This window comes from Coturnix japonica, chromosome 4 (genome assembly GCF_054131305.1).
Source record: "Coturnix japonica strain WE chromosome 4, WE-NBRP24, whole genome shotgun sequence".
Classification (NCBI taxonomy): domain Eukaryota; kingdom Metazoa; phylum Chordata; class Aves; order Galliformes; family Phasianidae; genus Coturnix; species Coturnix japonica.
The window spans coordinates 17,069,418-17,090,938 of record NC_140666.1 but is presented as its reverse complement, the minus strand read 5'-3'; the positions used below and the strand labels follow the sequence as shown (position 1 = coordinate 17,090,938).

At 42.7% G+C, this 21,521-nt stretch overlaps 1 protein-coding gene across 10 annotated transcripts in view; it reads right to left on the bottom strand.

Annotated features, from left to right (window-relative positions):
• HDX (highly divergent homeobox) overlaps positions 1-14,909 on the bottom strand; it is a 33,371-nt gene extending 18,462 nt beyond the window's left edge. For 4 of the 10 annotated variants that reach the window (XR_014945170.1, XM_015860515.3, XM_085544635.1 and 1 more), the window contains exons 1-5: positions 14,817-14,909; positions 13,864-14,002; positions 11,328-11,474; positions 8,023-9,144; positions 4,705-4,758 (exon numbers count right to left, since the gene is read on the bottom strand). Coding sequence is in view for 5 of the 10 variants with exons in the window: in XM_015860515.3 (XP_015716001.1) it covers positions 4,705-4,758; positions 8,023-9,144; positions 11,328-11,474 (1,323 nt within the window). In the remaining 5 variants the exon portion in view is untranslated. Of the gene's footprint in view, positions 1-3,319; positions 3,539-4,704; positions 4,759-8,022; positions 9,145-11,327; positions 11,475-13,863; positions 14,003-14,807 lie in introns of those variants that run through there. The other 6 variants (XR_014945169.1, XM_015860514.3, XR_014945172.1 and 3 more) reach the window with 5 other exon arrangements.
• Between the last annotated feature and the right edge of the window lie 6,612 nt (positions 14,910-21,521).

Below are 21,521 nucleotides of genomic sequence, written 5' to 3'. Positions count from 1 at the left end.
TGAATGAAAAACAACATGCATGCGAGAGTCCAGAAAGCAGCAGCAAAACTGAGAGGAAAGAAGTTTGAGTAAATAAATGGTGATATTCTTTAGAAACACATGAAGTAGGAAACAGAAGCTATAACCATAGAATTGTCTGAGTTGGAATAAATTGACCCTTAAAGGTCATGTAAGCCAACTCCCCTGCAAAGAGCAGGGACACCAGCATCTCCATCAGGGGGTTGAGAGCCTGGTCCAGCCTGACTAACCTCAGTATCTCCAAGGGGAGGACTGAAGCTTGAAATCTTACCAGTGCCCCCTATCAAAAGACATTTGGCACCTGGGGGCTCAGTCTGACCAACAGGTCACTATGAGTAGCAGATCTCTGCACATTAAACAGACTGCAGAAGCTGCCTGCCTACACACTTGCTCCCCACAGACGTGGGCTACACTGCACCAGCGAGCACAAAGGAAGATTCTATCCCTGACTTACACTGCTCTCACTGCTGGGATCCACCTCAGCCCATAGGCTTATTAAATGTACATAACATAAAGCTTGTCCAAAACTCAGATCCAGACTGACTGCTTTCTGTAAGTGACCGTGCAGTGTCTTTGCAAGGATTTCTTACACAAATAACATTCAATTACATTATCATCCCCTTGACAAATACTATAAGTTTGACTTCTGCATTATACACTAACTCAAGATTACTTAACACTTTCACGAAAGGTGGTGTCTTTTGTGAGGAAATAAAGAGCAGAATTCCTACCATGAGCATGGATCTACTTCCATCAGTTTAGTTAATACTCCTATTTAGTATCATCAGAGAAATGGGGGAAACAAAGAAGAAAACATACAGCCCTACAAATACCACAGCACTGACGGTGATGCACCAGTTGCCACAGGGAGGAGAAAAAACAATTAAACAAAAAGGATAACACTGAAAAGCTTCATCTTCAGGATGAAGACAATAACTGAAGACAAGTCAGTAATTCAGTTTCTAATTTTAACTTCATTATTACAAATACTGTGAATACAATTCTCACGTCCTTTCTTCAGACTCACTAGTTGCAGATTTGAGGCCCAAATTTACCCCCGAGAGCATCAGCTGTCTGTGAAATACTTCACATTTGTCCACACTTTGAAAAGCAGAGAGAAGCTTCTTCCAGCAGAAAATAGCCCATCAGCTCACAATGAAAGGCAATCCTTGCGAGCAAATTGAATCAGCAGTTCTGCCAAGCTCAGGGTTAAACCCCGCTTATCCCCTGACCTCCCGAGTGTAATAACAACATTCTTATAAGAGATGACCCAGTTTATTATAGGCATCCCTGGCACTTGGCCAGGCCCCTCATAATACCCACCATGCCTGCAAGATTCGTGGTGCAAATGTAGGGTCTGTAATTGGTACGAATAATTACATTTCAGTGAAGTGCCCTTAGCCCTTCACTTATTAGCACCTGCCTTTTTTATATCATTTTTTACGTGTCGAAGTGTCTTCCAACCTCAAGACAAAGAAACACACCTGAAGGCCCCCAGCAAAACAGCTAGGAGTGTGCTGCTAGAATTGTTACCACCAGTCTCATTCATAGAGCAGAAGATACAGAGAAGGACACAATCTACAGAGCCTTCAGATGGGCTCATGCTTAGATATGGACTGCAAACCATTACAGCTCATGTACCGCCAGTATGCAACCCCAGATCTCTGGAAGAGACTTTTTGCACCTTGTTCCACTATTTCAGTAAGCCTGATGTTTGCTCAGAGGGAGGCAGGACTAATAAATATTTCAATGCTGGCATACGGTTTTAAAATAAAAAGGCTTAACAGAAGTGCACTTGGTTTTAACCCCTGTGGGTTCTCATTTTACTTTGACAGCCACCCAGAGATATACTTTTTATCGATGGCTGTAGTTTTCATGAGCTTTTTAGAAAACACCCCAACAAGGAACTTTCTTCAGCAGCTCTACTGACATATCCACACCACCAGCTGCCAATGCCCTGTTACCCCAGCAGTGCAAGTTCAGCTGGTGGCAGGACTCACAGCAAGATGGAGCTGGATCTGGTACTTTACCTGATCCAAAGTGTACAACTGTACTGTGACAGACAGAACTTTAATGGCAGAGTCTCTAGAATTTGATTGAAATTGGCTATAATAGCCCAGTGATCTAAAATCAAAATGCATATATTCAGGACTGAAGCCCTCCACTTACTTCATAGTACAAAACTCCGTGTTTTTTGAAAGCCATTTACATGAAAAACAGAGTGATAGTTCTATACTAATATTCACTACAGTCAGGATTACATCATTCTACAGCAAGAGTTTCTGTAGAACTGCACAGTTATTTGACTCGATGCAGCTGAAGGACAAGGAGATGAAAACAAATTACAAGGCAGAAGATTAAAACAAATTCAAAGCATCTAAAACACAATCTTCTCTATTTTAAACAAAATACAGATCAGCCTTTTTGCTGCTTGAATGGTAGTAATTGCCATAATCACAGTTCTACAACTCCGTGTGTTCTATTTCTGTTTCCTTATGTTCTTTCTTCAAAAGAATCTCACATTTGAAACTGAAGTTTCCTAAGAAGTAGGAGATTTTCCTCTTGTTTCCTTACACCCCAGTACACGTATCAGTTTTGGAGCACCAACCCCACAACAACCTGGCCTAATTTTTCTGTTCACCTATTAAAAAAATAAAAGTTCTGAATAGCAACTCACAAACCATCCAGTTCCTTGACTGCTTATCAACTCACTCTACGTAGATTTGTCTATGGAGAAGTCCAACGTCCCAATTTAAATCAGATAAGGGTAAATACTGCCATCAGAAGTAATTTATCTGGAGTGACTGACAGAAAGGGGGGATGCTTTCTGTCCTGCACAGCAAAGGAGATACTTCATTAATGGTTCACTCTGTGCTGCGGAGATGGGTGCCTTGAAGTCTACCCGCTGCCTTCTCAGTCGTAACATAACCTTCCTGAATCATCTACTGCAATCGCTTACATCTGCATTTGCCAGTTGGGTTCATCCCCAGATGGCAGTGCAGCCTTCGTAGAGCAAAAAGAGGGGAAAATAAATAAATAAATCAGTCTAGTGTTGCATCCTGGTTGAAAGGGAATAGGAGAAGTAAAGAGAAAAAGAAACAAATTCATCTACATAGGGAATTCAGAGAAGAAATTGATTGGAAAAAAAAATGGTTTACATTGTTAAATAGGTGATTAAAATTACAGTTTATGGAGAGAGGCAATGCTTAAGCAGCAGCTGATGTTAGTGGAAAAGTCTTTCCCTTAAGTGGTCCAAATATCTAAAGCTCAAGCTGGAGAAATGCAAAGTTGCAGCGCTTACCTCCAAAATAAGAGTGGGAGTATGGTGCGCTGTGGGGAAAGACAGCTATCCTTGAAATGCCAGAAGGAAGGGGAACCACCAACCCCCTCCCAGGAGACTCTACCCCTGGAGAGATCTCACTTGCAAACAGTGAACAGACTGGTACTGTAACTTCCCCTGCTACAGAAGGAATCAGTCAGCAAATCTGTAGCTCATTAGGAGGTAAAACGTCCCAGATATCTGCAAGAAAAGATGTCAGCTGCTCACTGAGCTGCTCATGTGCCTGCCCAGGCTTCAAGAAATCCCACACCCACATGTGTTTTCTCTCACCCTTCCCTATCGTACACACACTATTCACACTGAAGCCTAAGTGGCAAGCCAATTACCCAAAGTCCAAGCAAATGCTTTGTGCCTCATTAGTTTGTACATACAGAAAAGAAGAAATTGATAGGAAAAATGTAACACACTCAATCATTATTCCCTACTGAAAAACATTTCTGAGTTTAAGTCTGTCTGTTGTGAACATAAAGTGTCACAAAGTCTGAATGATAGCAGAGAACAGATAAGTCTTCTCAGAAACAAATTCCATGTTTAGAAGCATTCCTAAACTATACTTTTACTGACTGTCAAAAGTTGACGATGTCCTGCCTGAACATTATCTACTGACATTAAACTGGGGACACTAGGAGATTTGGCGTTACCCCCAGTAATGCTGTGACCAGGACATAATGTGCCACACATGGCTGCAGTCAGCATCAATAACTCTGCCTTCCTGCACCAGCACTACTCATACCACCCAGGGATGGAAAGCATACAGGAAGGGGCATTTTGGCACTATGGTGTCATAATGAAGTAAGAGTGCCAATGTAAAAACTCGCATCTGGTTCTTGCTGCCCCACACTCCTCATTGCTCCCAGCCACACAATCCTGCTGCTCATCTGATCCCAAGTACGTTCAGCTCTCATCTAAAACCTGGAAAAATACAAACTCAGCAGTAGGAAGCTCAGTGGAAGAGATATATGTATCTGACAGGTCAGATGCTTAACTTGAATTACCTGCCATTAGACGCCAGCACCAGCGCTACGGCTGGGGTGGCAGTGCACCTGCAGGGAGAGGGGGTGGAATAAATTCCTCCTTTCCAACAGTGAAGTGTTGTGAAACCACCTCAGCCAGCTACTGAGACTGTACTCGAGGGCACTGCCAGCCTGCTTGATGTTTGAAAAGGTCATTAAGTGATAGTGGGATGGCGCCTTGCAGAAAAAGGATACAATCTCAAGAAAACTTGTACATGGAAGAAAAAAAATGATGGAATGTATAACAAGACTTGATATTTCTAAAAATGCATTTAGATAAACTTCTCATTCCTGTGTTTGACGTATTAGATGCTTGAATGGAAATATACTCACTGCTCTTTTTCTGGAACAACCTGTAATCCAAGGCACAGTAAGGTTTCCTGAAATCTGTAGAGAGGAAGGGGAAATCAGAACAGAAAACAACAGCAGCTTAGGTTGCAACAATAACAAACAGTGAGCAACGTTCAGAAGACTTCAATACTGTGCATGTGGTTCTGATAACAACATTTAAGATAAACTCTTTAAGATTTAAAAGCAAAACAAAGCCACACTTAGCATTACTGTTACAGGACTAAAAACAGAACTGCTTCTTCTATGAGAGTGACAACACAACGGCAACTCAGATACTTATGTACTTTTGCTATCTCAAAACTTACAGTTCAGAACGCAAGTTTACATTTCACAGCTGTACAAAGCTTGTAAGATTAAGCAGACCATTGTTAGACACAGGCCTGATGTTTAACAGAACTGTTGTATCTTTCAATTATGAGAGTTAAACTTTCAGAATGAACAAGAAAACCAACCCACCAGGACATTGGAAACTGAATTATCCAATGTCAAACACCAGGAATCTGCAGAGTAGGAGAAAAGCTAAGGACATGAGGCTAATGAAGGAAGAGGAATGGGTATGAAGGTGAAGGTTAGCTCCCTTGCTTCTCATTGCTCCTCCATCATTCTCAGACATCAGTCTGGTTAAAAAATAAAATCTTTTACTGTTTTCCCTGGACATGTGCAGTGTTTTATAGCCTGGAATATTTTAGGCTTATTTAGGATTCTATGTCAGCTTCTGCTACAGACGAGCAATGCTTCAGAGAATAAACATAGCTCGAGGGATTAATCAATCTCATGTCATTACACGCGCTGTACATGAAGAAGAAAAATCTCCTCCTGATGACCGTATCAGCTATGCTAAAGTTTCTGTATTAGGGAAATTCTCTAATAATGAACCTTTCAGCATGGGTATGATTAAATATAGAACACCTGGTACAGTTTGTCTATTGTACAGAACCTTCATTCTCCCAGCTTTCAGATGAGTGCTGAGGGCTACCCAATGGCTGACTCTCATTGCAGCACAAGGAGAGTTGAGGAGAAGAGCTAGAATTTAACACTTTTCCCTCCTAAGAGGAAGCCTGCGGCAGCTTCCATGTCTAAAATGGCACTAAAAGTGATTGTGCAGTACAAGGTTGCTGCACTGCCTTTTCCCAGTTCACCTGTGGATTCCCTGTCCCAAACTCTCAGCACTGGGACAATTCAACAGCCCCCCACCACCCTGAGCTGCTGCACATCCAGGTGGAAGCAGAGGCAGCAGGCAGTGCTACTGCAGCCTGCTGCTTTCCCCAGCATTCCCACGTGCTCTCTCTGATCACACCTCTGCAAGCATCCTTAAAGCGAACCATAATAATAAAGAAATCTATACTATATATATCCTACTTTGCTGTACTTGCTGCAAGGCTTAGAATTTTCCCTAGAAGAGCATGGGGCTAAATTAGATTACCATTGCTTCAGTGTGTGTAACAAAGTAATTAAAATAAACCCACACCCACACTTTCAACAGTATTTTTGCCCCTTAGGGCTGGGGAATGAAACTAAGGACAAATCCCTATTCAGCCCTGAGGAGCAGCAAGAACAGCCTCCTGCTCAATGAGCTCAACGCCAAACTAACAGAAGTCAGTAGGTTGAACAATTTGCTTAGCAAAACTGCTCAGGCATTAAAATCAATCATTTTACTAAAAATTATTTCTAGGTTACATTAAGATGAATTTGATTAACCAGCTGAATTAGCTCATTGCTAATTAGATGGCCCACCAATGTACAACAGTAATTACTTCATCAAAACACACATCACCCGTTCCTGCCTTTAAAGAAACATCTGCTTGGATGTTTAACTACTCTAATGATCACGTAACTCAGGTTTAATCTATTTTTAAATTGAGGAAGACGTCCCTGTGTTAAGGGTTTTCACTGTTGGTGCTGCCCTGAAATGTACTAGAACTCTCAACCAAGGAATGCAGTGATCTGAAGTCAGAGTCACCATTGATTCAAGGCAGTTCAGGATCTGTCCAGGTTGCAGGCCATTTTTCCTCTGCTGTTTCTACATAACCATGACATGCCTTAAGACCAACAGAACCACGACATGCCTTAAGACCACAGCTTTTGTCTTCCCCTATAAATTCTGATATTGAAAGGAGCCATCAATATTTCAGAGTGGACTGCTACAGCAACAAATGCATTAATAGCATCCTTCCCAGGTCTTCCAAAGTTTAAGAGTGCATAAGGGTAATGGATGCCAAAGGAAATAGAATTTCCCTCATTCCAAGGTATATTCCTAAATCCAAAGGGCAAAGGGTTTGTGAAAGACTCACATGAAAGTCAAATGGTGTAAAGAATTCCTCACCAGACAATAGGTACGTCATTGTAACAGAGGGCAAAAGCATCAAAGAAACAACAACAAAATCAAAGAGCCATCCCTGATCTGATTCATACCATATCACATGGCCAGATAGAATGGTTCATGATAGGTGACATTTTATCTATAGAGTGATTCGGGCCCTTTCAAGTACTCAACTTACAAAAGGTCACAAGTAAGGAGTGCCAGTGTCCTATTTACTGCACAGAATCCAGACCAGAGCAGTTCTGGTGATTTCTGGTGAGAAGGGGCACTTACAGACTTTCTAATTCTGACAAGACATAGGAACAAGTCAGAAAGAAGAGGGGGGAAAAGAAAGAGACAGAAAAAACACCATATATTGTATTGTTCCCTATGCTACTCAGCAACACACATTAAAATATGATGTATTTCTACGTGGTTCATTTTCAGGATAAATTAAAACAGAAATAGCATGGAAAAGCAATGAGTAATATAACAGCCTGTCAGTCATAAGACAGTGTCAGAAGAGCTAATCCAACTTGACATTAATAAGGGCAAGCAACTGTACAGCACATGGATGACGGTGTGATCCCACATTCTGCCCTGCGCCACATGCAAAGTATGTCTGCAGAGGACCAACAAAGGGTACAGCTGTGACATGCACTGGTAAGGCAAGTCAGGACACATGGCTTTAGCACGCATCAGCAATCACAGGTATGATCCCCCATATAAATAAAGTTTACCCATTGAATACAATAAGCCCACACTGATCTTCAGTATGAGACTACCCACTGCAGCCTCAGGCTCAGCTACCCAGACAGAAGTGCTACAGTATTACAGTCCTACCTTCACTTTTAATAAGGGATTTCCTCTGCTGAAAGGCAAGTTGAGCACAGCCTACAGAAATACAAACCTACCACTTATTAGCTCACAAATTCCAAAGACAACAGTACTTATCTACGACCTCATCTTCAAGATTTGCAGTCAGATAATTGACACATTACCTGGTAATTATTTTGGTTTTGTGACAGCCTCAGTTGATTTGAAGATGTATAATGAGGAGAAAAAGTACTTCTTGATGTATTAGCACTGTTGTACAATGTACTGGATGTGTGTAATGAGGTCCGTGCAGGCAAGTGGTAGTCTCTGCTGTGATACAGCACACTGTCAGGCACGTCCCTGGCATTCGCCATTTGAGAACTACAACTCACGTTTCTTCCTGGCCCAGACAAGGTTGCACTTTGGTTCTCCACTCGAACAGAACTGCTGCTTTCACAGTATCTTGAATAGCTTTGTATTTGCGCTCCCATGGATGCTAGCTCCTCTTCTCTAGCATATTCATCATCCACATCTCCAGTTTCCATTGCGATGGACAGAGAGCTGCCTTCCACTGAGCAATGCTTCTGTGCTGTACTTCCTCCCACTATTCTCTGAGGTTGATCTGTAACTGCCAGAGAAAACACCTCGCGGATCTCCAGGTTCTGTGTGCTACAAGAAGGGTCCCTGGCGTTAGCCCTTTGTCCAGGGGGCACATGCGATGCAAGAGCTGCATGTTCTGGTTTTTGTAACCTCTGACATCCCATGAGTTCAGCTTTACAGGGTCTGTGGCATATCATTGGTTTCTGAGGTAACACCAGCTCTGCAGTTTGTACTGATGAACCACCATAGCTTTTTTTCGTGTGGCTGTATATGGAGTTGGCAGAATTCAGTACGCTTGTTTGTCTAGATAAAATAATAGTTTTTTCCCCTACTAATAGGGAAGCATTCTTACAGTGTGGTATTTGTCTCCCTATAGGGATGTGCTGCTGCTGAAAGTCTGCATCGCTTTTTCCCGGTAGTCTTGAAATAGAGGTTTTATGTATTTCTGCCATTGAAGCATTTGTTTGCTTGGTGGATCCTTGCCTACTGGATGAACTAGCAGGACTGTATATACCAGTAACTATGACATCGTTATTAGAAGAGGTCCAAGAAGACTGCTGACTTTGGGATCGAGCAATATTTACCACATTTCTAACCGTTGCTTCTGGTGGTACCGAGGGAGCAGAAGGGGCGGTCCCTGGGGGAGCACCTCCAGATTCTACAGCACTCTTGCTGCTCATCTTCCTTCTTTTATTGCCAACCCACGTCTGCAAACAATAACAAAGCACGAAATAAGCAGAAAACATTAGGCAATTTTAAGCAGATCTGATGACATGTTAAGTGTTGAAGTTGAGACCTAAGTTCACAGACCCATAAATCATTTAATTATGCAGATTCTGAACAACTCAAGGTAGAAATCCACGTCTCTCATGCTTGGGACTGATGTAGCAATACACGTGAGAAGCCATTTTGACTTCAAATCTCCAGTTTCTCAAAATCCCTGAGACTGCATCATGCCTCCTATCCCAAAGTTATCCCTAAGATTAATTCCACTAATTCCCCCAAGTATCAGTTTTTACATGTAGCACTTTGGGATGCCAAACCTTCACTAAGATATACCACTAAGTTTACTTCTAAAAGAAGGAAGATTCTGTAACCAAATAACTGACAGACACAACTCTCAGAACTGCCTTGACCAGAAACTGTTGCTTCTTGAATTATGTCTAAGAGGAAGAAGAACAGGAATGAGTCCTTCTGATAAAACACTTCTGTCAAATATTCAGACCTACAACAGATTTTCTGGAGCAAAATACACTCCTCTGTTTTAAAGAAATATCTTGAAACCTCTGATCCTCTTTACTCGTTCCTTGTCCAGTTTTCCAAGATGCCTAATTTGAAGCATGGTTTATTGCATCAATCAAATCTCAGTTACTTGTTTTAGAATCCTGCTTTACAGAACCAAGTTTAAATACATGAAATCAGAGCCACGAGTCTCAAGTCATTTCCTTTTATTGCTTAAAACAAATTTAGAAGATCAAATTTATTTTTCATTATTTCTTCTCAGTCAGCAAACTTTTAAACCAGAAATTATTATTAGAGACACTGCAGATTTTGAGCCAGGAAAAGAGACACCACCCCCTGAATTTCAGACTGCCCCATAATCTACATACACCCCAACAGAGAAGTCTGAATTAGAGAAAGGTAAGATCATTAAAAAAATATTACAAATAGTCTGTTTCCACTGCAGTTAAGAAGGAAGACTATATGTTACGGAAAGAAGGGCTCAGCAAAGGAAGACAACTAAAGAAAAAGGCTATGACACATCATTGCAGTGAGGGTAATAGAGAAGGGAATGGTAATAGGAAGATGGAAAGTGAATGAGGAGTGCAAACAGAGGAGAGACTGGCTGCCTCCTCTATGTCTTTGAATCAGAATAAAAATAGAAAAATAAACTACACCACCAGCAGCAGATTCCTGTTACAACTCTCTGTCTGTGGCACTGAGTTAGAATCTATGGGTGACTTTCAGAGCATCCCGAGCTGAGAACATAACCTGAATATTTGCATGGAATTTTGAGAGAGGGGAATCTGGTTAAGAATTAAGGGGCAGGAGGGGCTGTTATTCTTAATACACCATAGGTACACATCTAAGAAGAATTAGACTGGTCTCACTTTTTCCTCTTTGATGCCCAGTGCCGCAGCACCTACTGCTAGCTGCACAGCCACTGTCACTCTTTCAGTTTATGCTCCATGATTTCTATTTCTCCTCCAAGACAACAGCCATTTTATTGTCTAGTGTTTCATAAAAGGATTCTTATTTCCCTTCCCACGGGATTCACAGAATGTAGAAGAGCTCCTGTTAGCACTGCCGATGTTCTACAAGAAAACAATGTACTCGCTGTAAATAACAACATGTGACACAATATTTATGACTGTGACACGGAATATGAATGTGGCAGCGTTTTGTATGAAAAACCTTGATATTTTTCCTCCAAACACATCAGATCATAGAAATTGCTTTACCTTTAGAATAGTTTTCTACAAACACGACCTTTCTTTGTTACAGTGCACTGCACAAAGTTTCCACAGGGCAATTCCATTTGCAGTTTAACTTAAAAAAAATACAACCAACAAGAGACATCAATGAGAGACAAAAACAGAGAAAAATGAACACAAACCAGAACCAACAACCAAACAAACACTCCTTGTGCCATCCAGGCACCTGCTTAACACAGCAAACACGTGATGACATTTCAGAGAGAACAGGCTATAAACAGGCTCAATGGATACAAATGCACACGCCATACAAGTGTGTAGTCTGACTCACAGACACACAGGAAGACACTTCAGCTCTCTGAAGGTATTTGATGCAAAGGAATGAATGCATATAACTTGAAAATAACTAACTTACAAGTAACTTACACACAAATTTGGAAAGCCTCAGCACTTACCCTGACCACACTGAAATCCAGTTTTGTTTCTTGTGCACACTGCAATATGAGCTGAAAGCAATTTTTACTTTGATTCGTCATTCCATTTTCATAATAACGCTGCAATATCCTCTGTTGTTCTACAGTAAACACAGAACGCAGATTCATCTAAAAAGAAAAGAAGATGCTCAGAAAGTTGGAATACACACCCTAACACCTGCAAAATGCACAAGCACTTATTTATCCTTGTGATAATGTTAAGCACTGACATCTTTGCCTTATGCAATCCTTTACCAATACTTTCATGTCCTTTCAAAAGTAAACAAAAACCCCTAAAACAGCAATACTGTTACAGTCAGTATTCCTCCGTGACAGACTCAAGTCCAGCAGGTGAACTACATGTTTGGAACACCACTGGCAGAATTCCATAAGAAAGTATTATATCGTACTGCTAAATCCAATAGCTTCCAATGTAAGACAAAATCTTTTACTTTCACTTAAAATAAAGAGGAAAAAAAGGCATTAGGCAAAACAGAGTAATACCAGCCATTCCAGCAATACTGGCAGATGTGTCCCCTCCACTAACAAAAAGAGATACATGATCTGAAAGAAGAATGAAGGTTACAGTCTGGCACCAGGAGTTCCCAGGGCCAGTCATCTGTACTGCTCCTGCTGTGTCAGCACTGGCACTTTGCAGCTGCAAGGTCGAAAAGATCAGGGACCAGAACTGAAGACCAACTCGAAAGACAACCTCAAACTAACAGAAAGGTTGTATGGGGTGTGGACCAGCTCCCTGCCTGGGAAGCCACCGCTACTTGGGGCTACGGTGGAGGCCCAAGGGCCCAGGCAGCTCTTCAGCAGCAGTTCAGTGGCTGTGTTAGACCAGGTACAGCTTCATCACACATTAACATCATGCCTAAGATTAAAAAAGGCAAACTGCATAATGTTACCATGCGCAAATGAATTAATACAGAAGAGATTCCATAGTGGCAAAGTGAAGTTTCACGTTAGTTATGTGCTCTGTGGTTATCTATTCTGATTGGAATTACTGCAATCAGCAAGTAAAGCCCCTCGCAACATTTCCAAAACAGGCCCTTTATTTTGTCTTAAATAGAATGGAGCCAGCTGAGACAATGCACTCCACTGTCCAGAAACAGCCCACATCTGACTCTGTGCTTTGGGAGGAAGAAGGGGAAGAAAAAAAAGCCATCACCCACAAGTTATTTTTAATACTTTAAATATTCACTTCGAAATAAGGCAGAACGAATGGAAGACTCCATAACATAATCTTGCAGAAAATAAAGTGGATGGGGGGGACCCTTTGTAGTTACCAAGCTTCTAATTGCTATTTTTGGACATTTCAGATGGAAAGTAGTAGAGTGGAAATAGGCCTAATCCCTGCAGAACATCTAATGGAGCAAATAAAGAAAATCATTAAGGGTTTAATATCATTAAGGGTTCAAAAGCACAGGCAAAAATTACTGCGTTCTTTTCAGTTCAAAAATCAAAGATGGTTTTGTAATCACATTTTTACCTCTGTTCCTAATTCTTACTTCATATTCTCAGTCAAGTGCATGACTACCAAAGTAGGGCTTTGCCAGTGTTATGTGCTTCCCACAATCTGTATTTTAGTTACTTTCAAGCTGGGCAAAGGAGAGACTTGCTTTGAACGTTGTGCTGTTGAAAGGCATTGGTTGAATAACAAACAAATAAAGCTCATAAAAATCTACTTCATAACATTAAGATCAATATTCCAACCTCCCACGAGGATACACAGGATGATGCAATCACCAGCTGATTTATGCTACCTTTAAAGAACAGCATCAGGGTGTGTAGAGTTGGAAGGGACGCACACGGAGCACTGAGTCCAAACCCTGGCTCCACACAGGACCACCCAATATCCAAATCCTGTGTCTGAAAGCATCGTCCAAAAGCTTCTTCAACTCTGGCAGCTTGCGGCCCTGAGGAGCCTGAATGTGAGCTGATTTTGACTCAATGCTGACCCCCTCCCGGGGGCCCCAAAGCAATTGGCATGGCCCACATTACACTTCTGTGGCTACTACTTTATGAATCTCAACTACTGAGATTTTGCTAAATATGCAATCTAATGTGATGTGTGAGCTGTTCATAGCAGGGCAGGAAACAGAAATTCTTGCAAAGACCTTAGATTATATAGAACAAGAGGATGGAAATCAGGAATCATGTTAATCAGGTGGTTAAGTCATTAGCTTTCTCCTTTTAACTTCCTAATATCTTCAAGAAGTATTACCTGTTGAGCATCAGTTTCCATAGCTATACAGAACAAGACATTAATTCTTACATTTTCTTTAATATCAGCATTTCCTGACTGTTAGTAGAAATATACGCAAACTGGAGATAACTTATAGAATGCTGACATTACTTAGCAGTAATGCAGCCACATTACCATCAAGGGAATCAGTGGTTCTATGTCTCCATAATGGATTTGGTATCATTCAGGACAATCTCTGTAACTCCAAAGGATCCTTTTCCCAAGTTGTGTACCTACAAAGTACACCAGTTTGTTTAGATGTCTCACCTTTATCTTGAACTGCAGGGCTCCAAGTTAGAAATCCACATGGATTCTCATCATTTAATCTTCACTCGTCAAGCTTAGAAAAGACACATTGGAGCTCTTCAGAAAGGCAGGTGTCCAGCTGGTGGGCAACGCATTGAAACTGAAACGAGAGTTAGTTTCAGAAGAGAATGAAGATGGCAATGTATTGCCCTTCAGTTCCTTCAAGATTGCTGGACATGAGCCTCAGGAAGCATAACCCTACTGACACATTTCAGCCTGTCACACTCGCTCCTCATCAGAGGAGCTGAAGGTTATTGCTATGGCTGAACTTATGTGGACAACAGTTCTTTTCCCAAAGGATTCACCATCTCTGCCTTCCTGTGGCAAGAGTAGGAGTGGGGGGGGACGTGGAGGAGTAACGTTGTTATGAGGTAACACTGCGTTCTGTTTATGAGCCGTACGCTGTGTGGAACTGCTGCGCCCCACACAGGGATCAAAGCGGGCAGACCCAGAGATACACTTTAATTACATCCATCTTTACATGATAAAACCGCCTCGGTTTAACACACAGACACGGCAGGTCACAGCTGCTTTTAGCCGCTTTCTCGCTCTCTTTTCACCCGAGCATTACTAAGAACACGAACACCACGAGCACACACCGACCGCCCACCCCCAGCGCCGCTGTCCCAGCCTGCAGTGCGCATTGCGCAGGCGCAGCCTTCCTCCCTGTGCCGCGGCCCGGTCCCGCTCAGTCCCGCCGGGAGAGGCGCAGTGCGCGTGCGCGGCCGAGGCGGGTCTGCGCGAGAGCGAGAGCGAGCCCGCGCTGCCGCCCTCCCCCACCGCCAGCACAACGGGCCGGGCCCAATCCCGCCCGCACGGCCGCACCGCGGTCGCTTCGCGGGCCCGGGCCCCCCCCGGCCGCACCCCCGGGCCCCGGGATCCGGCCGCCACCCGGCCCCGCTTACCGTGCTTACCGGGGGGCTCCGGATTCAGCCGGTTTCGGCTGGGTCGGTCCCGGCGTCACACAATGAAATCAGCGCCTCCGATCATTAATTCTCATCATGATCGTGACGTCAGCGCAGACAGCGGCCAATGGCGGCGTGAGATCAGCGCCGGCCGGGACGGTGCTCGCCCCCGCCCCCCGACCCGGGGGGAGCCGCCGCCATCAGCCCCTCAGCAACCCGCAGCACCGGGACCGGCCGCAGCGCCACAACGGGAGCGGCCGGGGGAGGGGTAGAGAGCGCTGAATGGTGGCAGAGCGGCGTTGGTTGCACTTTGCAGCCCTTGGTGCAGCTGTGCGGATGGGGAGGTGTGTCCCGTTAACATCTATAAGATAGCAAAGGATTGCCATTACGTGGGGAAAAGAACTTTTCATAGCTTAACATCAGTACGTGTCTCATTGAGAGCCCGCATGTGCAGCACTTGGGTACCTCACAATGCCCCAGCAGCTTCACCATCGTCACACGGTGCCTTTGTGCCAGTGCACGGCATGAAGGCAGCACTGCCGGCTCTGTCTGCAGGCCCTGTGTCCCTGTAACACAAAGCTCGACGCCCTCAGCCGTGCCATGGGCTGCGTGCTGTGGTGCAGCACGCTTGGAATCACGTCAGTCTGCGTGTATTGGCTCCGATAGAGCAGTGAGAAGCCACAGATTCAAGGCCCTGTTGTATTAATAGATGATAACCTTCGGGCTTCCCCCGTCGCTGTCTGGCGTAGTTCACAGGTCCTGATGTGAAATGAATGCAGTTAATTTTGTGCCTCGATGCTAATGTGGACTTGTCAGATGTGCAGGGCTGAATCACAAGAAGTGGCAGTGGCAGGGAGCAGGGAAGCAGTCAGTACGTGTGTACAGCTCTTGGAATATTACCATCACTTACTCACATTTTTAAACCAATTCTTTATATACTTAACTCTGCTTCTGGCCATCAATGTTCTCTCTGGGTTTCCATCCAACAACAAGCTGTGTGTCCACTCACACATGAAGTTTGTCGTCCAGGAGTACCTTTCTGTAGTTGAATAGTTGTTCATGTTCTGTCCACACTGAAATTACTTTTCCTTTACCACGTTAGAAAGTCAATCAATCAATTCATAAAGCTTAATTTAGCTAACGATTTTATGTTACTGATAGTGTTTTCAGCAAAGGGTCAGTCTTTACTTTGGCTTGTGTCATAGTTGTGTGGTGCAGCGGGAGCTGGGCTGATGGAATGGCCCAGCTGAAGATTAAAAAGAAGCAGAGCATCCCTATGGGCATGAGCTCCCAGTCACACTGAATGTGATGTAGCACTGAACACCTTAGTTTTTTAACAGGATCTTAGGGATGGTCCACGTATTTTAAATCCTAAGTCTTGTATTATGCTGGTGCTTCTCCTAGATATGTTCCCCTTCTGGTGCCATCAACACTCTGGTTGTGAAAAGTAAATAGTGCAATCATGAAAACACTACATCGCTTCTGCAGAAAACATCGATAGGGAATTTGCTATGGAATGATTCCAGAGAAAACTGCAATGTTTTCTTGTCACATTGTCTGGAATTTAGGAAACAAAAATGGTGAGACGTTCTCAAAAGCCATTTGAAAAAGATACAGTGATGTTTGATAAAATACAGCTTATTAAACTTTTTCAACGATGAATAGGAGAAAGCACTATTTCAAAGGCTCTTTTCAGGCTAACAGTGGGCTCACGGGTGCTCCTTTCTACAGCTGATATCAAAAAGCCATGGAATCATTCTTAAAGAGGACTTCAGCTGTGTATTTACATTATCAAAAGGCAGAGTTGTGACCACACAAAGCATGTACAGATCCCAGTAACAGACGTTTGTCTCAGTGAGACAGGTAAGACCAAGAGCTGAGGCAGAAAAATCTATATTCAGCAAGAGAAAGGGAATTTAAAAGAGAAAACAAATCAAAACCCTGTAATAGTGAGGTAGAAGAGGTGCGCTCAGTAATTCATAGGAGTCACTTTAGAAAAGTACACTGAACATTCAGGTTAAAAAAGGGGCAAGAAAGAGACAAACAAGCTGGAAGGCTCCTGCTATGAAAGCGCGGGGACAGGCTGGGAGCATCTTGATGACTTTTATTTAGAAGACCTTAAGTCAGTGCTATTACCAGAAAGCATTAAAACTCTGCAGAGCCCGAGGGGACTGTGTACAGCAGCTGAGCGACCAGCTCCAGAAAAAACTGCACTATTTATGTCCTTCCCTGGTAGCGCGACTTCCCTCTCAGCGAGACAAACCTTGAGGGAAAAGCTGTGACAGGATGAAATCAAACAAATATCCTTCTCTTGCAACCAGATCCGTGCGCTTTCTCATTCATTAATAACAGACTTAAATTAACAGAGGCTGGCAAATTGGTCCAGTGGTTTGAACAGCAGCCCGGGACATAAAAGGACTCCATACATGAGGGAATTAGCATCAAAGCGAGACTCTGATGTAGCTACTTCATATTAGCTCATTAAACTAATTAGCTCAGCTTACTGTTATTTACTTGGCTTAGTCTGGGTTGTTACTTCTACATGGCAGAAAGAATTTGTCAGCAGTATGTACACTGGGCTGAGCTGGTGAGCTCTGTGTGTACCCCTGCGTAATGTGCGTACTTAATGGCAGCCACTGGGTGTGACTGTCACTGTTCCCATACTGGATATGGAAAAGCCCAGCTTTGCATTCCCAGCCAGGAACCAAACTGTAAAATCACCCCAACCTTCTCATCCTCCATCCCAAACTCATCCCCTTGGCTCTCTGCTGAGTCTGGGAAAGAACAGGATGAACCGTCACTTGAAATGGCAACAGCGGCATTTCTCTGATTTACAGAAATGCTGTGAAGACACACTAAAGATTGGAAGGCACGAGAGTGAAATTAAATACCTGCTAAATCAGGAGGTTTCTTGTGGAATAGGGAAGGAGAAATGGTTACAGTGTATTGGTCTTCTACCCATTAGTATCTTAGTATCTATTAGTATCTTAGTACCAGTCTGCTGCTTCAGACCTTTATTACAGAATTCCTGAAAGGAAGAGCATTTATTTTCCTAAGCAATCATGCCCCACAACCAGAAAGTCTTTCTGAAGCTATTCCCTCTCCTTTGGATGCCTTCACGACTTGGCTTTGCAGGGCAGGGTGCAGCTGTATGTTTTCAGTTTGAGGGAGCTGTTCAGTCGTGCTGCTGCTCAGAACATTCTGCTCCTTTGAGTTTTCTCACATTACGGTCTTCACAGTTTTTATTTCCACTACTCCAAGTGTTGTAAGTCCAATCTACGGATGCAGAGATGCAGTTTGTTCTGCCTAATCCTGCGATTCTCAATGCACTCAAAGCACAGCTGTTCTACGCGGCGTGTATTGTGCCCCAAGAAGGAGTGCTGCTGGCTTAAAACCTGGAGGCTGCAAACCAAACACACTTAAATTCTTGCTCACGTTACACTCAGTATCTTTATTAACTCCACCATATGCCACCTTCAGGAGGCTGATTGTGTGTCACACCGATACGCCTCTTGACATTGTTGGAGGTGGAAAATCAGCTGCATTCCTGAACTGGCAGTTCTTCAGTTTATTATTTTTTAAAGATGTTTGCTTTGCCTTTTGCTTTTTTTTTTTTATTATTATTATTTTTCCTTTTTTTTTTTTCTTATTTTTTCAATATTTTTTGATTCTCAATACAACACATCCTTAAATGCTTTGTCAAAAATACTTACTTGTGAATTCTGAAAGCACAGCCTGGTTTGCAGAGTGTCCTCCTTGGGAGAGAACTCTTGTCTTTTGTACAGAAAAGTCCTGCTTTGTCCAATGCCATCACACTGCAGATACTGTGCAAAGTCTGTGTAAGATTGAACCATATCACAAGCTGCCATCACTCATTAGAAACCTGTCTTCTTAAGAAACATGTTTACAAAGCAGCCTTCTGTCTCTGAGACAATACAATTGAAGTACTGATGATTTGATGGCAAATAATTTCCCCTTTCTACTAAGCCTGTCATATTGTTTTATTTACACACAGAGGGAACTGGTTAAAGGTGAATTGGTTTCAGGGAAGAAACCAATCATTGCAAAGCTCTGCAGGTACTTTTGCAACAATCGCTTTTTGTTTAAACAATTTCTTTAGGTTCTACTTGTGGTAGAACTTCGTTATTGATTCCCATCTCTTTACTGCATACGTAGAGTCATCTTGAATCTCAGTCCAGATAAAATGGAATGATGTAGCATTCAAGTGAGAATATTTTAAGAGGAAGCGGTGGTTACATTGCCCAATCACTGTAACTATCCACTGGTAATATAATTTGTACTGTTGGGTTCCTAAAAGATGCTTCTTCATGAACAACCATATCTAGAAAATGCCCTTTAATCTCTCCTTAGTCAAGACAGGATGCCAAATCTCCTTTAGATACAGGTCTAGCTGCTGTCACCAGAGCTTGTTATCATCAGGCAATGCTGCTCTGGTGATGCACTTGGAAGCAGCATTTAGTGCAGAAATAGAGTCGTCTCCTTTCAAAAGCAAGATAAGAATACTGGAGCAGAGGACAAATGTTTTGGGTAATATTAAAAGCCTTTTGAGCCTTGTGTCCTTTCTCTTACAGTGGCTGACTCTGGTTGATTTGGGTTAAAGAACACACATAGAGTGATCTACTCTTTTGTAATTCAAACAATCAGTGGTTTAGATAAATACAGCTTCTATCATATTTTGATGTGCCAAAGATCAGCTGCTGTGAGAAATGGAGTCTCTTGACAGTATCAACATAATGCTGTTATTTGCCACATGCCTGCTGGCCAGGGAACGTCTAGCTATGGAACCTGGGATATTTACTAGAACGTTTCCCTTTCATGCTGTTGAGTAATTTACAATGTTCTTAATTGACATTAATCTCAATCATATGCCCTTTCTATTATTAGATATATTCTAGGAGAATATTTTATATTGCTTGTAATGACTATAATAAAACAAGCTGTATTGCTTTAGTGGATGTATCAGTTTCAGCAATGATAGGAGTCAGACTTTTTTATGCTGAAGGGAATAAACTCAGGGCAACCCTACATAACATGAGCCTTATATACCATTGTTCTGAAAACTGTTTTTTTCCTAAACAGGTGAAAAACTGCAAAACCAACCGAACAAAGCATAAAAACAAACACATGAACAAACAACAACAGCGGCAAAAGATGTAATGAGTAGATAGAGCTAATAATGTGTGGTGAAAGATGTGCAAACTGCTTGCTCCTTAGTGGCATTCACAGTGACAGGCGTAGTCATGCCACTGTTACAAACTGCTCCTGAGGACTGTGGTTTGGAATGCATTGTCATGACACCATATGTTCGAATGCTGCAATTTGGGGTCAGAGTGAGGTCTGCACCACTAACGCTTAACGATTCGCTCTTTAGTCAGCTTGTCACTTGGCGTCCTCTAAAAATACTAATAGAAAACTTAAATGTGTATTTGTAACTAGCTACCCAGCAACTCCAGGTTATGTTTAACCAGGTGCAGTGACAGTATGTGTACTAATAGATGGACAGCACTGATTCATGAGAATGCTTTAGTTCACCCAGAATGACTCCAAAAATGATTTAAATTAAAAGTCTGAAGCAGAAAAAGGTGAACTCGGTGGCATCTGGAAACACAGATGGTCATAGTCGGGGCTTCCTAACGTGAGGGTTAAAAAGACACTGGCCCCGATCAGCCCCTTGGGGGCCACCCCATAGCCCAGGACAGCCCCTGGGTGCCTTGGTCCTGGAGTAAGCCCCTGCCCCATGCAGGTCTCCAGCTCCTGCTCTGCCCTGTCATTAGATGAGGAGCAAAGCAATCTCTTTTTTTAGGTATAACATGAAAACAAAGCAAAACAAAGACTCCACAACAATGGCTGTTAGCAATCTATTTCAATAAATATCCAAAAACAAAACCAGCAGCAACCTCTTCTGCTATGCAGTTGATGGATCTGCTCAGTGGACCCAAATCACAGTGATTATCTTGGATGCACAGCTAAGAGGAAAAATGTAGCATGCTGCAACCCATCAAGATTAAACTTTCATTAAGTCATCAGTTTCTAATTCTGGGAATTAAAAAAATGAAGAGTGAAGCCAGCAGTCAACACATTGCGCTTGTAGAGTTTCAGAGGGAGCATTGCTTCAGAGTGGTTTTCAAGCAAAGCTGTTTGCTTCAAAGCAATGTGTTAACTGGACTACAGACGAGATGTCAAATGTCAATTTGCTTTCTAAGGGAAAGCAGAGCAATGAAACAGGACCTTGAATGTCTTGGAAGAACTCGTCTGCTTTTGTAAATATAAAGCATGGAAGTAAATAAATTCATAACGTTTGCCATCAATCAGATGTTGTAGGCACAGTGCAGCAGACTGCATGGCTCTGATGCCTTGCAGCAGGAGAGCTATCCTTTGTGTGTCATAGAAAGGGGACAGAAAGGTGGCTTTGTGCCACCACAAACGTATTTTTTTTCCCTAGGCTACTTGATACATCTGCAGACACGGCTCAGTGTTGTGCAGGTATGTCATTGTAGTTTGCAAAAGCAGTAATGTAGCACTGTTCTCAGGTTAATTAGCTCTGCCCTTCAGCAAGGATTAGAAAAGATTCGAAAGCAGGTAAAGCCAGGGAGGATTCAAGAAAAGCAAATAGCCCAACTTCTGTGGCATACTCCATTGCCTGGGATTGTACATAATCATGATCTGTGTCAGCTGTGCTGATAGACCTGAATG